This window comes from Nelumbo lutea, chromosome 5 (genome assembly GCF_056320005.1).
Source record: "Nelumbo lutea isolate HS-2025 chromosome 5, American lotus-T2T, whole genome shotgun sequence".
Classification (NCBI taxonomy): domain Eukaryota; kingdom Viridiplantae; phylum Streptophyta; class Magnoliopsida; order Proteales; family Nelumbonaceae; genus Nelumbo; species Nelumbo lutea.
The window spans coordinates 40,691,765-40,706,461 of NC_142688.1; the positions used below are offsets into that span (position 1 = coordinate 40,691,765).

At 38.7% G+C, this 14,697-nt stretch overlaps 1 protein-coding gene and 1 long non-coding RNA gene across 3 annotated transcripts in view; one reads left to right on the plus strand and one right to left on the minus strand.

The window, feature by feature from the left end:
• Positions 1-225: 225 nt before the first annotated feature.
• The window catches only part of LOC148851924 (uncharacterized), a 73,480-nt gene continuing 59,008 nt past the window's right edge, over positions 226-14,697 (plus strand). Inside the window, exon 1 of the long non-coding RNA XR_016099627.1 lies at positions 226-894. This is a non-coding gene — a long non-coding RNA (uncharacterized LOC148851924). The remainder of the gene's footprint in view (positions 895-14,697) is intronic.
• Positions 1,823-14,697, minus strand: part of LOC148851925 (histone deacetylase 9) — a 74,341-nt gene continuing 61,466 nt past the window's right edge. For both annotated transcript variants that reach the window (XM_088946757.1, XM_088946758.1), the window contains exons 11-14: positions 14,240-14,310; positions 13,406-13,504; positions 2,500-2,566; positions 1,823-2,340 (exon numbers count right to left, since the gene is read on the minus strand). In XM_088946757.1, coding sequence (XP_088802883.1) covers positions 2,255-2,340; positions 2,500-2,566; positions 13,406-13,504; positions 14,240-14,310 — 323 coding nt within the window. In that variant the 3' untranslated portion in view covers positions 1,823-2,254. The remainder of the gene's footprint in view (positions 2,341-2,499; positions 2,567-13,405; positions 13,505-14,239; positions 14,311-14,697) is intronic.

Genomic DNA, 14,697 nt, shown 5'->3' on the forward strand with positions numbered 1-14,697 from the left:
TTTTCTTGCAGTATGTTTTTATTTATTTGTTAGCTAATGGGCCTGTTATTTCCTTTTGCTAGTTCTTCTTATGTTACTGCCTAACTTGCGCCCATTCAAGAGTAAACTTGTAATTATGTTAATATTGATAGGTGGGTTTAGGTCACTACATATGGAAGGACTTTTCTCAAGATATGCTCGGCATTAGAAGCTTATTAATCTCTCTGTGAAAGATCAATGTTAATGTAGCATATTGATTCATCATTTCTTCTACTTGGCCTCCATCTCCTTCCAAGACAGAACCCAGTAATGAGGGTCGTGGCCTAAGTTAAAGAAATCCTAGCGATTGAAACATCGGAGACCTGAAACCCCTTGCACTACCTTTTGAGCACAGACACAGAATTATTACAAGCTTCAGGTTCTCCACCATCTCAGTTTAGGCGAGACTGAGAGAAAGCTTCGTTGTTGGGGAGACTATTTTGCAGATTCCCTCAAGAGCAAATGGGGTTCTTGCCTGAAAGGGACTTTGAGAGTTGGATGAGATTGGACATCATCCCAATGATCTCAAATGCTAAGACACCAGAAAGCTAACTCTAGGTATTGCCCTGACAGACGTTATCACCATTTCAGAAAGCTAACTCTAGGTATAATTGCAAATCCTGGAGCAATAGCATCTCAATTGGATCACGAGGAGGGATACCAGCAGAACATAAATCGGTCATGGCAGTCATCTTCATGGGGTTCTCATCAGGCATTCCAGCCAGGTAGTTCGTCGAGTGAGATAGGTCGCTGCAGTTCTCGATCGGCAAGGATGTAGGTGTGGGCAAGACCTGATGGTGATGATCGAGAATGGGATGAATCTGATCAAACGGTTCCAATGGATCAACAGAGCAGTTTTGTTGCTGTGCTTCAGAGGTAAATTCAGTCCTCAACTCGGTTTCCTTCAGATGAAGTCTTTTCTTTCGCTTCCTTTCATCCAAATCCTTCAGCATAGACCGCACTACTGATAGCTTCGAGTCCAATACAGCAGAAATCTCCGTTAGTTGTTCCGACGAAAACCCATCCATCTGATCGTCTATGGCACTCTGGACATCAGTAAGAAAGTCGGAGAAATCGACCTTCCTCAGTTTCCCGCCACGATTGTCCCTTTCATTGAGGCCCTTATACCGGTTTATAATACGTGTGATTTCACATGGATCCTCTGGCCATATCTGGGGCTTCTCCAGGTTTTCACCCTGGTAAGAAATCATCGGGGCATCAATACCGCATAGAGTAGACAACTCATATGTCTTCTTCTTTAAGCCCCGCGCTCTATTCAAAAACGTTGATGAATTTGTGGACACCATTTTCTGAAAATCGCAATCTAAATTTGGAGCAGAGCAACGAGAGCAACGAGAGCGAGAGCAACGAGAGTGAGAGATGAGATGGTAGCGATTAGACTTACAAGAACGAAAATGCGGGAGTAACCGACTTTTAATGAAACTATCGGGAACCGTACGATGTACGGGATTGGGTAAAAAATGTGAAATAATGCATTTATAAATGCTTCTAATTAAATACTGTAATTAATAATATGAATTAATTAATTAATACTGTATTACAATAACATATTAATATTATACTGTAATTAAAATTATGTTGTAATTAACTAAATACAAAAATACTACAATTAATTAAATATATACTATATTAATTAATTAAATGAAATACTGTATTATTCTAATACTGTTAATTATTATTATTATTTTATTTATTTAAAAAAATGAAAAAGATGTTTAAATATTTATTTTTTATTTTTTAATAAAAAACACAAATTTCTGAAGTGGATAACTGCATCTTAGAATTCAGTAATAAATATTTATTTTTTATTTACTTTGCATGCACGGAACAGGACTCCAGCTATGATACCGTAATCCAAGAAACTGATGACCAATCAACCAGGATCATCTAATTAGACAGTGTTACGTTGATCCCTGACTCATCCTCCCCTGATCGTTGTGGTCAAGAATATGGTCCACGCTTCATGTTCTCCCTAGGTATCCAAACTCTACCTTACATAAATATGGAAATAATTAAACTAAAATACAACACTGAAAACATTATCCATATTGCATTTGGAGGGAAGACCTTTTTTTTTTCTTGCACTAGAGTGTGTAACTGTATCCTTGGGAGATATAGCAACTTGGCTAGCGCATCTTGCATTTGGGAGAGGGTTTCTCTCTGTTCTGATTCTTTTTCATAAATTTCTCTGATCAATAAATAATACATGAAAAATTCATGCATCATCCATGCTTTGATCATTGTCATTGTCACCTTCATAATATTCATCATCTCGCTGGATTTTCTTGTCTTGTGTGTGCTCTGCAGCAGCATCAAAGTTTTTGAAGTTAAGAACAAACAAATTTGGGCAGTATGTTATATATGAACATGCAGTGGTATCCTTGCTTAATATATATTAATATACAGAAAAGAAACTATACTGAAGAATAGCAAAAGAATTTATTATGGGGTGTTACTTACGATCCACTCGTTCATCTGGGTTCTGCTCATCTTCATCAAAATCTGGGATATAGAAATCAGGTGGAACCTGCAACAATCATTATCATCATTCGTCAACTATGATCAGCCACATTCCATTTTATTCTTACACTTTTCACTGAGGTCTAGTTTTATTATAGCTGCCTTTTACTTGTGCTGGTCTGCAAATTAATGGAGAGAAAAAGAACATATACAATCTTGCAAAGACAAGGAGGGAAAAATAAAGATCTAGATCGTGTTAAATGCATCAAAAACAAAGATAAAATAGTTTTAAGTAAAGAATGAAGAGATTAACAAGTGAAGTTATTTTCAGGGATCATTGAATGAAGAGCATGGAGGACCAGGGTTGGGTTGCTCCATTGTGACCTGGGTGACCAGGATTCAAATCTTGGAAACAGCCTCTCTGTATGTGCAGGGATAAGGCTGCGTACATCTGTCCCTCCCCAGACCCTGCATTGGTGGGAGCCTGCACTGGGCTGCCCTTTTTTTATTGAATTAATAACATGTTCGGAGCAAAAACCTTTGTTTTTTTTTTGTTAAATTCAGAAACAAGGTTAATTAGTTTTTGTATTTTTGTTTTTTCCTGTTGTTGTACACTCCCCAAGTTGTTTAATAAGATTATCAAAACAATGAAAATGCTTTCTGAGTGGAGAAAAAGTAAAATGCTTCCTATATATAACAAAAAATGTGATGATACAAAGTTATAATAATATTTGAGGCATTAAGCTTATAAGACATACAATGAAATTTCGGGAGATGGTGTTTGAACCACAATTAATATATGAAGCTAGTGTATTAAAGATCTAATTTGGTTCCATGCTAAGGAGTTCAACAACGGAAGCATATGGTAGTTGAGTGTATTAAAGATCCTTTTTCTTAGGAGATTAATATTAATTTCAGGAAGAGGAAAGATCACTCAATGTTCATTGATTGAGAAAAAGCATATTATAGGGTCCTGTAAAGTAAATTAGTGAGTTTGAGGAAAGAAAGGGACTTCAAGTAGGTGCATTGATATCATTAGGGATATGTGTTAAGGGGTAATAACCAGTATGAAAACTCAGGAAAGGGAGACCAAAGATTTCCCAATCACAATTGGGTTACACTAAGGATCGGCACTTAGCTCCTATCTTTTGACATTATCCATGGATAAACTGACTAGGCATTTACAGAAAGTCTCATAGTGTATACTATTTGTTAATGATATAGTATTGATTTATATGATTAAAGATGGATTGAATTGAAATCCAAAACAATGACACATACACAGACTTATGACTCTTAATTTGGTTCCTAAATCACTATCTTATCTTGAAACCTTTTGATTTTAAAGCATATATCCATTGCTTTGGATTTGTGTGTGTGTACTTGTTTCGACTGAAACTTCTCATGACAGCCTTATTTTTTGCTCTTAGGAGTTTTCAGCAGCTTAAACAGTGGTTTTGGAACATACGCATGGATGGAGGAATGTAGATGAGCTTCACTTATCCTAATGAAAAAGAAGCTTAATCTTTGTACGGTGGGGACAAAACCCAATAAATAATGAATGTAAATCCTTTGAGGGATGGCCCACCTTGCTATAAGTTCTTTCTTTTTTTTTTCTTTTTTGGAAAATGTAATGTAATTTTATTAGAAATAACAAGGTTGAAAAATAAAAGGGCAGGCTCAGCAAACTTAACCCAGCCCCAACAAATGTAACAACTACTCAATTACACCAAAGCTTTACAGACTATAGATAATCAAGATTGGCTGTTGAGCAAGGTCCCTGTAACTATAGCCCAAGAACCCAATCTTCCAATAGCAGATCTGATCATCTCCTTAAACTGATGATGCTTGCCTTAGAAGACTCTCTTGTTCCTTTCAGTCCAAGCAGTCCACACCACCACTGTAGGAATCGGACCCCACAACAGCTTTCCATTTTCACTTAAATCCCATGGGATACCAGCCAGTTAGGTTCTCTCTCAAGGTCCAGGGGGGTACCAAAGCCAAACTTAACAGCTCCCAGGAAGTGCAGTGAGATCTCACACTGTAGGGCAATGGATATATAAGTGATCCAAATTCTCTGGCACCTTCGCACAAAACTGACAAGGTTAGTCTTGTATCTGAATACCTCTTCTAAGCAGGCAATCCTTCATTAGACCCTTCCCAAGGGCAGCAGACCAAATAAGGTCTCCAAATCCACTTACAAGGAAACATGTCTTGGCCAGCAGAGAGTAAACTCTTAACATTGAACTAACTGAGAAATAGCCACTCTTCTCCCATTTCCAAAGCCACTCATCCTCCTGTCCCACCCTAATAACCCAATTGTTTGAAACTTGGAGCAGCTCCAGGACACTATCAATTCCGAATACTGAGGATTTGTTCAAAATCTGGGGTTCCAACTCACGATTCCATTCTGTCATGGATAAGACTGTTATGAGTAATTCCTCTTGGACTAAGAGAAAAGACCAAATTAAGAAGCAATAAGTGGGTGGAGTTATTGTAAAGAGACTGGGCCGAATGGGACCTAGTATCTTTTCTTGTAGTATGTTTTTATTTATTTGTTAGTTAATGGGCCTGTTATTTCCTTTTGCTAGTTCTCCTTATGTTATTGCCTAGCTGGCCGCCCATTCAAGAGTATACTTGTAACTATGTTAATATTGATGTTTAGTAAAAGGATTAGAGAAGGGAGGGAAGAGACATTTGAACTCTTCTTCTTCCTCCTCTTTTCTCCATCTTCTTTCTCTTGTACTGCTATTCTCTTCTGTTCTTCCTTTTTTTCTCACTATTTTTTCCAAGTTTACATCAGTTTTAGAGGACTGATTCACATCTTGGTATTAGAGCAGGTTTCTTTCTTCCTTCTTTTCTTCTTTCTCTTTTCCCATACACCCTTCGATTAAGAGAGTGTATGGAGAGATAGATTCTCTTTACTTCAGAGGATCTTTTACCTAGTTGGTAGAGGGTTTAGAGAGTTTAAATCTGGCCAGATATTGCCAAGAAGTGGTGATGTACTGTTTCGGCCCAAAACCCTAGCCGATTAGAGATTTCTGAAGTTACAGGTAAAAGTGAAGCGTTGGGTGTGGCGCGCTGTGCTTGGGAGGTGTCTTTTGACATCTAAAAGAGGGCGGTTCAGGTTTGGAAAAGATTGGGAAGCTCTGGTAGGAGCGGCTGCATCTTCTCTCTTTCTCCCCAACAGCTGGACGCAGTGAAACCCTAGTTTTTAAGCATCTGGGTATTGGTTTGACTTCAAGTAAGTTTATAAAGACCAGATTTCTGGTTTTCTGATTTTCGTTTGATTAATTGAGCAATACGGAAGTGAGTTCAAGCAGGTTTCAGGTTTCGGGCTTGGCTCGGTAGATTCTGTTTTGACTGGTGTGACCACAATTAAGATAGATTGGACAAATTATCTTGCTTGGGCACAGTCTATAAAGATTTATGTCTGTAGTAGAGGAAAATTAGGGTACCTCACAAGCAGTAAAGTGAAACCCGAAGAGACAGACCCTGAATTTGAGAAATGGATGCAGGAGAACTATACTGTCATAAGATGGTTGGTCAAACTCTATGCAGCCTCATATAAGTCAACACTATCACTGGATGTCCTCGGCCAAGGAGATCTGGGACAATGTTATTGAAACTTATTCACAGAAGTTGAATGTGGCTAGAGTGTACAAGTTGAAAAGTGATGTGATCATGTGAAGAACCTAAGACAAGGGGAGAAGAGTGTGACAATCTACTATTCTACACTGAAATCCTTATGGTAGGAAATTGATGTTATGGAGACAGTTATATGGGAGAGTAAGAATGATGCAAAAATATTTAGAAAGCTGGTGGAAAGAATCGGGGTTTTGAATTTCTTACTGGACTCAACCCTAAGTTTGACATCATTAGGCAGAATATTCTGACCAAAGATGAGGTTACTCTTGCCCAGGCATATGCTATGGTGAGCAGGAGTAGGCGGTAGGTTCAGTTATAGAGTCCACCTATGGAACGCATTGCACATGTTGGAATAAAGTCGAAGGGTCCAAGTGAGAAGAAGGAGCAGGTATGTGAATATTGCAAGAAATCGAGGCATACGAAGGACACTTGTTGAAAGCTTCATCCTGATCTTCTTCCTGACCGGTTTAAGAACAACAACAATTTTAAGAAGGGCAGTCAGATAGGAAAGCCTAAGATAACTAATGTTGCCACAGTAATAGAAGGAAGAAGTAAGGAAAGTGAAGAGGAGTCAATCATTGAACAGTTAGCATCAATGAAGGCAGAATTTGAAAAGTATGAAAGGCTGTTAAATCACTTGGAGGCTACTGTTTCTACATCTCACTCTTCAGGCAACACATCATCATCAATAGCATTTGCTCACTCAAGTATTTGTGCTTTTGCAAACCATGCTTTAGTTTCAGGTAATTATAAAATCCCTTGGATCATTGATTCTGGTGCATCAAACCATATAACCAGCTTGTCTAACCTTTTCTGTTCATACCACCTTCTCTCTGGTAAAGAGAAAATATCCCTTCCTGATGGGTCATTTGCTCCCATTTCTGGCAAAGGGGATTTAAAGACGTCTGACACCCTTTATTTATCCTCTGTCCTTCATGTCCCTAAACTTAATACAAATCCTTTATCTATTAGTAGATTAACTAAATCCATGAATTGTAGCATAACCTTCTTTCCCAGTCATTGTGTTTTTCAGGACCTACAGTCTCGGAGGATGATTGGGAGTGGCCATGAGGCGAATGGAATATACTTGCTAGACACACCTGATAGAGCTCTTGGACCACCTCATGGAGTTGCCTTGGAGTCAATCTTGTTAGAGTTTGTTGACAAAGTCATGTTATGTCACTTTCGATTTCGTCATTTTTCTTTTTTTGCTTTGAGTCATTTATCTCCAGATATGTTTAAGGGAGTGTCTTTATCAAGTCTTCATTGTGAGTCGTGTGAACTGGCAAAGCATTGTAGACAATGTTATTAGTAAGCAATAAAAGATTTATTTCTCCTTTTTCATATTGTTCACTCTGATTTGTGGAGGCCATATCATTTGCCTACTATGGGGGGTTACAAGTACTTTATCCTTTTTATTGATGATTACTCTCGTTACACTTGGATTTATCTCATGAAATCCAAGGATGAAGTACCAACTATTGTGCAAAAATTTCATGAAATCATTCTTACCAGTTTAACACCCGGATCAAAGTATTATGTTCTGATAATGATAGAGTATTTTGAGAAAACCCTCTTAGCCTATCTTGAAACTTTTGGGGCTATTCATCAAAGTTATTGTTCCTACACTCTGCAACAGAATGGAGTGAAGGAAAGGAAGAATCGGCATGTGGTTGAAGTTGCTAGATCCCTCCTTTTTGCATCCCATGTTCCTACAAAATTTTGGGGAGATGTTGTCTTTACTGCTACCTTTTTTATTAACCGTATGCCTTCCCGGGTTCTTGGCTTCAAAACCCCCTTTAGCATTCTCTTTCCGGATGAGGAAATCTTCTCTCTTCCTCTCTATGTTTTTGGGTCCACTTGCTATGTGCATGTTCACAGCCATCAAAGGCACAAATTTGAACCTAAGGCTCGTAAATGTGTTTTTTTGGGATATGCCCCCACACAGAAGGGATATTGCTGTTTTGATCCGGTTAGTGCCACCCGCTTTGTATCTCGGGATGTCAAATTTGTTGAGTCTACTCCTTTCTTTAGTATTCCTCCTGAGGGGGAGAAATCTAAGGAACCCTTTGCTATGTCTCCAGCAGTTCCTCTTCCTGTTCCTTTTGAGTCATCTCATGAGGTGTCCACTTCTCCCACTGGGCCTACCTATAATATTCCTGTTCCTCCTCCTCCTCCACCTCATCCTCCTGTAATTCCTCCTCATCCTGTTCTCCAAAGGTGGTACCAAAGGCACAGATTCAGACATGGGCAAGTTGTTTCCTCTCCTACAAAAGAGCCTCTTGATCCTCCAATCGTTACTGAGGTAAACGGTCAGCCTTCCTCTGACCCATCTACTTCTTTCCAAGTCCTTGATCTTCCTATTGCTCTCCGCAAGGGCAAGCGGAAGTGTACAACCCATTGTATCTCCAAACACTTGTCTTATAGCCTTCTATCTCCTACCTACTACTCTTTTCTTGCTTATGTTTCTTTCCATGTGGTACCCAGGTATGTACCAGAAGCCTTATCTAAACCTGAATGGAGGGATGCTATGATGGCTGAATTGGATGCTTTGCATAAGAACCATACCTGAGATATTGTTAACTTGCTTGAAGGGAATGAACCAGGGGGTTGTAAATGGATATTTGCCATTAAATATCATTCTGATTGTTCTATTAAGAGGTTTAAGGCCATGCTGGTTGCTAAAGGCTACACTCAGATGTATGGTATTGACCATCTTGAGACATTTGCTCCTGTAGCTAAGATGACCTCAGTCCGGCTTTTGTTATCTCTACCTTCTACTTTTGATTGGCCTCTCCACCAGTTTGATGTTAAAAATGCCTTTTTGAATGGAGATCTACATGAAGAGGTCTATATGTCTTTGCCTCCAGGGATGTATGGAAAGGAAATGCAGGGGAAGGTGTGTAAACTGTAGAAATCCATTTATGGTCTCAAATAGTTTCCTCGGGCTTGGTTTGAGAGGTTCAGGGCTGCTCTTGTTTCCTTTGGTTATACACAAACTCAATCTAATCATACCTTGTTCTTGAAAAGAAGTGGCTCTATGGTGACCTTTCTAATAGTTTATGTTGATGATATCGTGGTCACAAGTAATGGCACCCGAGAGGTCAGTAAACTTAAAAGATTTCTTAACTCTGAATTTGAGATCAAGGATTTAGGAGATCTCCGATAATTTTTGGGCATTGAAGATGCTAGATCTAAGGACAGTATCTTCGTTTCTTAGTGCAAATATGTCCTTGACCTCCTTGCTGAGACTGGTAAACTTGGTGCTAAACCAGCCTCCACTCCTATTGATCCCAATCATAAGCTTTCTGCTACAGGTGGTGAACTTTTATCTGATAGGGGAGTGTTTCAGAGATTGCTTGGGAAGTTGTTATATCATTGCATGACTTGGCCGAACATTTCCTATGCAGTGAGTGTTATTAGTCAATTTATGCATTCTCCTAGAGATACTCATTTAGATGTTGTAGAAAGAGTTCTGTGTTATTTGAAAGGTACTCTAGGGAAAGGTATTCTATTTGCCAAACATGGACACATGAAACTGGAAGCATACACTAATCCTGATTGGGTAGGATGTATTGATGATAGGAGATCCACCTCGGGTTACTGTGCTTTGGTGGCAGGGAACATTGTTTCATGGAGGAGTAAGAAACAGTTTGTAGTTGTCAGATCCTCTACTGAAGCAGAATACAGGGCTATGGAACATGGTGTGTCAGAATTACTGTGGCTACGATCCCTTTTAGAAGAATTGGGGGGTTGACTATGAGAAGCCAATGATGCTCTACTGTGATAACCAAGCAGCTATCAATATTGCACATAATCTTGTTCAACATGATAGGACTATGCACATTGAGGTTGACAGACATTTTATACGGGAAAGAGTTTCCTCGGGATTAGTTTGTTTGTCATTCGTCACCTCAGAAGAGTAGTTGACTGACATTTTGACCAAGGGAGTTCCGAGAGGGAAGCTGACCCACTATATAAGCAAGCTGGGTATGATTGACATCTATGCTCAGCTTGAGGTGGAGTGTAAGCTAATGGGCCTGTTATTTCTTTTTGCTAGTTCTCCTTATGTTACTACCTAGCTGGCCGCTTGGCCCGCCCATTCAAGGGTATACTTGTAATTATGTTAATATTGAGGTTTAGTAAAAGGATTAGAGAAGGGAGGGAAGAGACATTCAAACTCTTCTTCTTCTTCTTCCTCTTTTCTCCATCTTCTTTCTCTTGTACTGCTGTTCTCTTCTTTTCTACCTTTTTTTCTCACTATTTTTTCCAACTTTACATCAGTTTTAGAGGACTGATTCACATCTGTTATGATTGAGATCAAAAGAGTCTTTTCCTTCCAGTGTGACCACTCAACACAAGTTTAAAAGGTAGCCCAATGCACGAGGCTCCCGCCAATGCAGGGCCTGGGGAGGGTAGATGTATGCAGCCTTACCCCTGCATATACAGACAGGCTGTTTCCAAGATTTGAACCCTGGTTACGCAGGTTGCAATGGAGCAATCCAACCATTGCTAAATGTTGTATTGAACCCTCAAAGACTTCAAAACCTGAACCAATAAGGAAGAACTTAAAATTTTGTCTAATCAACACTTCTTCTTCTTCTTCTTCTTCTTCTTCTACTACTACTACTACTACTACTTTTTTCTTTTCTTTTTTTCCTATAACAGGGTTCAGCCCCTATATTTTTCAAATTTACTTTTCCTTCTTTTTTTCTCTCAAGAATATGTTGATTTTCTATACTTTAACATGAACTCTATACTTTTCTTATGAAAATTATGAATGATTATTAAGGAAATATGGTTATGGTACCTAGGAAACTACCCTAGGATCTATGTTTTCTACATAAAAAATCCATCGCCTAGGCAACTAGGTGACAAGGCGCCCCCTAGTCGCCTAGCCTCACCTTGGCGCCTTGAAAACTATGGCAGCGACCTAACTTTGAATCATTTAAACTCAAGAGGTTTCCATCTACCATCATTTTCCTAATATGTAACAATCATGAAGAAGATACAATACATCTACTTACTGATTGGCAGTACAACAGAGTTTATTTGGCTTTTCTTCTTTACATTGTTTTAGGTCACAAAATCAATTCCATCCAACCAAAGGAAATATTCACCTTGTGGTCTAGAACAGAAGGTAGTAAAAAAGCAAAAGTATTAGGTTGGAACATCATCCCTTATCTTGTATGCCTGGGGTATTTGGAGAAAAAAGAATAGGTGCATCTTCGAAGGCAATGTTTAAGCTAGAAACAAATTAATTGCTGATATTGTGTCACTGGCCATGGACTGGGTGCTAGCACATTCAGAGTCCAAAGAAATGAAGAGGGATGATTTTATGGAATTTATTGGATATTTGTAAGAGACAACATGCTTTTTTTTTTTCTTTTGAAGAAAGAGAAAATTTTCATCAAGCAAAAAAGGGAGGGATGTACAGGAGAAGATGTACAAGATCAAAGGCCTTGAAAGATAAAAAGAGCAATGCTGACATTAAGCATTTGGAAAAGTATTTTCACTGTACAAAAAAATCCCTTCCCAACCCAGATTTAGCAAGACTATCTGGCAACCTATTTGAGTTCTCTGGGGATCCATCTGAAGCTGAAGTTGAGAGAAGAAACTAACTCAAGAATTTCCAGCAGAAAAGGGGAGAGATTCAAATGACCAGAAACTTAGGCAGTGGCCCAACTAATGACATCTCTTAAGTCCCCTTCCACTACTAAGGATGTAATCTGCTGATTTCTAGCAATTATAAGACCTTCCAGTAGAGCACAGATCTCAGCACCTGTGGCATCCAAGGCTGAGGTGGGGCCAATGAAAGCCCATAACAAGTCACCATTAGATCTACGCAAGAGGCTATCAGTTCCAGCTTTTAGGGGGCATCCTGATTTTTAGCAATTCTTAGACCTTCCAGTAGAGCACAGATCTCAGCACCTGTTGCATCCAAGGCTGAGGTGGGGCCACTGAAAGCCCATAATAAGCCACCATTACATCTATGCAAGAGACAATCAATTCCAGCTTTTGGGAGGCACCCTGAGGCCTTCTGAAGCTTCCATCAAAGTTTAGGATGGTCTTTATTCTTCCTTAGCAAGAGAGGAATACCAGGCTGGTGGCTAGAAGTGTATTATAACTCTACCCAGTTTCTCTGCAAGTCACCATGGTATACTTCAGCAAAAAGACTGTTGTTTACCATCCAAGAGTTGAGCAAGGTAAAGATGCAGGATCTTAGTGACTCCAAGGAGGATGAATTGTTTTCAAAAATGTTCCTATTTTGTAGTAGGCCGCTGGTAATTGTAAGTGGTTGGATATGAACCGATCTGGGTGTGAGTTAGAAGCTTAAGACCCAGAAACAACATGCTTAAAGTCTAATGTTTTTGCTTGATGTGGCTAAGATTGATGTCTTGCAGATCAGTGAAAAACTCTTAATCTGGATGTAATCTTTTTTCTTTTAATGAAACTTTCCTTATTATAAAAAATAGTTTGTGACGGTGACTAAGGATATTTACTGACAGGAACAATTTTTTAGCTCCATAAATTTTGCACATGGAATCCTGTTTTTATCAATGTTTTAAAACACGGAGGTGTGAAATGAGGTATTCGGCGTGAGGGGTAGTTCAGATTTGAGAATGTAAGATCCGTAAGCCACATTAAGAGGAGGGGATGAAGAGGAAGGGAAGGAGGATCTCATTTTTCTTTATTTTTAATAAAATATTTTATATTAAGAAGAATGAAGATGCATATCACTAGTTGAAAAGGGGGTCTGGGGGGCAGAGCTCCCAGCCCACTTTCTTTCCCCTTATCTTTTCTTCCCTTCTCTTCCCTTCCCTTTTCTTTTCCTTCTTTTTCTCTTTTTTCTTCTCTTTCTTCTTTTTCTTTCCCTTCCCTTTCTTTCCCTTTCCCTTTCCTTTTTTTTTTCTTTCTTTTTCTTTTTTCCGTCTTTTTATATGAGGTGTGCATGAGGCACATGACACATTCGACTCTAGCATGCCTCATGAAAAAAGCATGAGGCGTATGCTTCAGAGGTGTCAACGCCTCTGGCATACACCTCAGGGAATTTTGGGGGTGCCTTCGCCTGGAGGCGTGCCTCCAGGTGTAAGCCTCCCATGCCTTTTAAAACACTGGTTTTTATCTAACTGCATTACAACTCAGTATCAAAAGTAACACAATCAAACACAAATAGGAAAGGGGTATATTGCATAAGCAAGGACAGAGAAGAAAATTGGAAAAACCTGAAACTCCCATTCTTCACATTGTGACCTACCTCTTGCATTTGTACACTTGGAGCATGTTGGATGCAACGAAGATTTTCAAAGACTTGCATTTTGATTGTGCCAAGATAAGATTTGCTATTTAAATTTTCCTGCTCCAGAACAAACAAGTAAACAAATTAACGTGCCAGTAGTCAAAACTGTTGCTAGGCATCACAAACTATCTTAAAACAATGTTTATGAATTTAAATAAAACTGTGCAAAGTGAACCTTATTTCCAATTGAGCCAATAACCAACTTGATCAAGATTCATATTCTAAAATTTTCTTTAGGAGGAATTCTAACAATACGGGCTCTCAATCCTTTATTTGAATTCAGCATCTTCAATGCCATGAATATGGTATGACACATGGGGCCCAATGTATTGTCAATTTTGTGGACCAACATGATTTGCCAGATCAAAGTGATCAAGGCACCCATATTCATTTACAGTGTTGTAAGGATGGTAGGGCCATCTTTATGTTCCCATGGGCTGTTTGTAATGTGGGCCATTTCCTCTTACTTCTAATCCCATATGGGCCTGAGTTTGTGCGCTTAAGTTGTTATTTATATCTTTCTTTTGTGGGGACAACTTATGGGGGAATTTCTGTCTTTCTTTTTCTTGTGTAACATGCAAGGGTTTGATGTGGCTGGGGTCTAAGAAGCTGCTTCCACTTTCTTCTTTCTCTTCTACACTTTTCTCCCTTCTTTTCCTTTTATAGTTGCAGGCTAAAATTGTGTACATACAGATTGACCAACTCATGTCGATAGCATTGCTGATTCTTAAATATGAATGTAAACATGTAGAAGCAATTATTTCCAATAAAAAATAAAAAAAAATTGCCTACTAGGTTGCCATTTGGAATCTTCAATGAATAGTCTGGGGCGAAATATTTGATATACTCATTATCCGGTATTTCTGTAAGAAAGATGAAACATGCAAAATGAGTTTCCAGATCCAAACCAAAATTAAATGAAAAATGACAAACAAAATGAATTATGCATCAGCAGAAATAGTAATATGTCAGGAGCAGTTCTCAAGTGATAAATTCTTCACAAAAACACACAAAGAAGACAGAAAAAAGCAACTAGCTGATGGTCAATTATAAAAACTAATATAACAGAGAGAATGTGAAAGTGAAGCTAGTCTGCCTTAGAAGTGTAAAAAAAAAGAGGTGACCATAAAATTTCAATTGTAAGAAATCTACAAGAAAGAGACTCATGCAATTCAGGCAAAGGCCTCTCCTTGTACTGTTAGGTTGAATTTTACACCCATCCTTTTGTAATCTTCAAGCTTCATTAATAA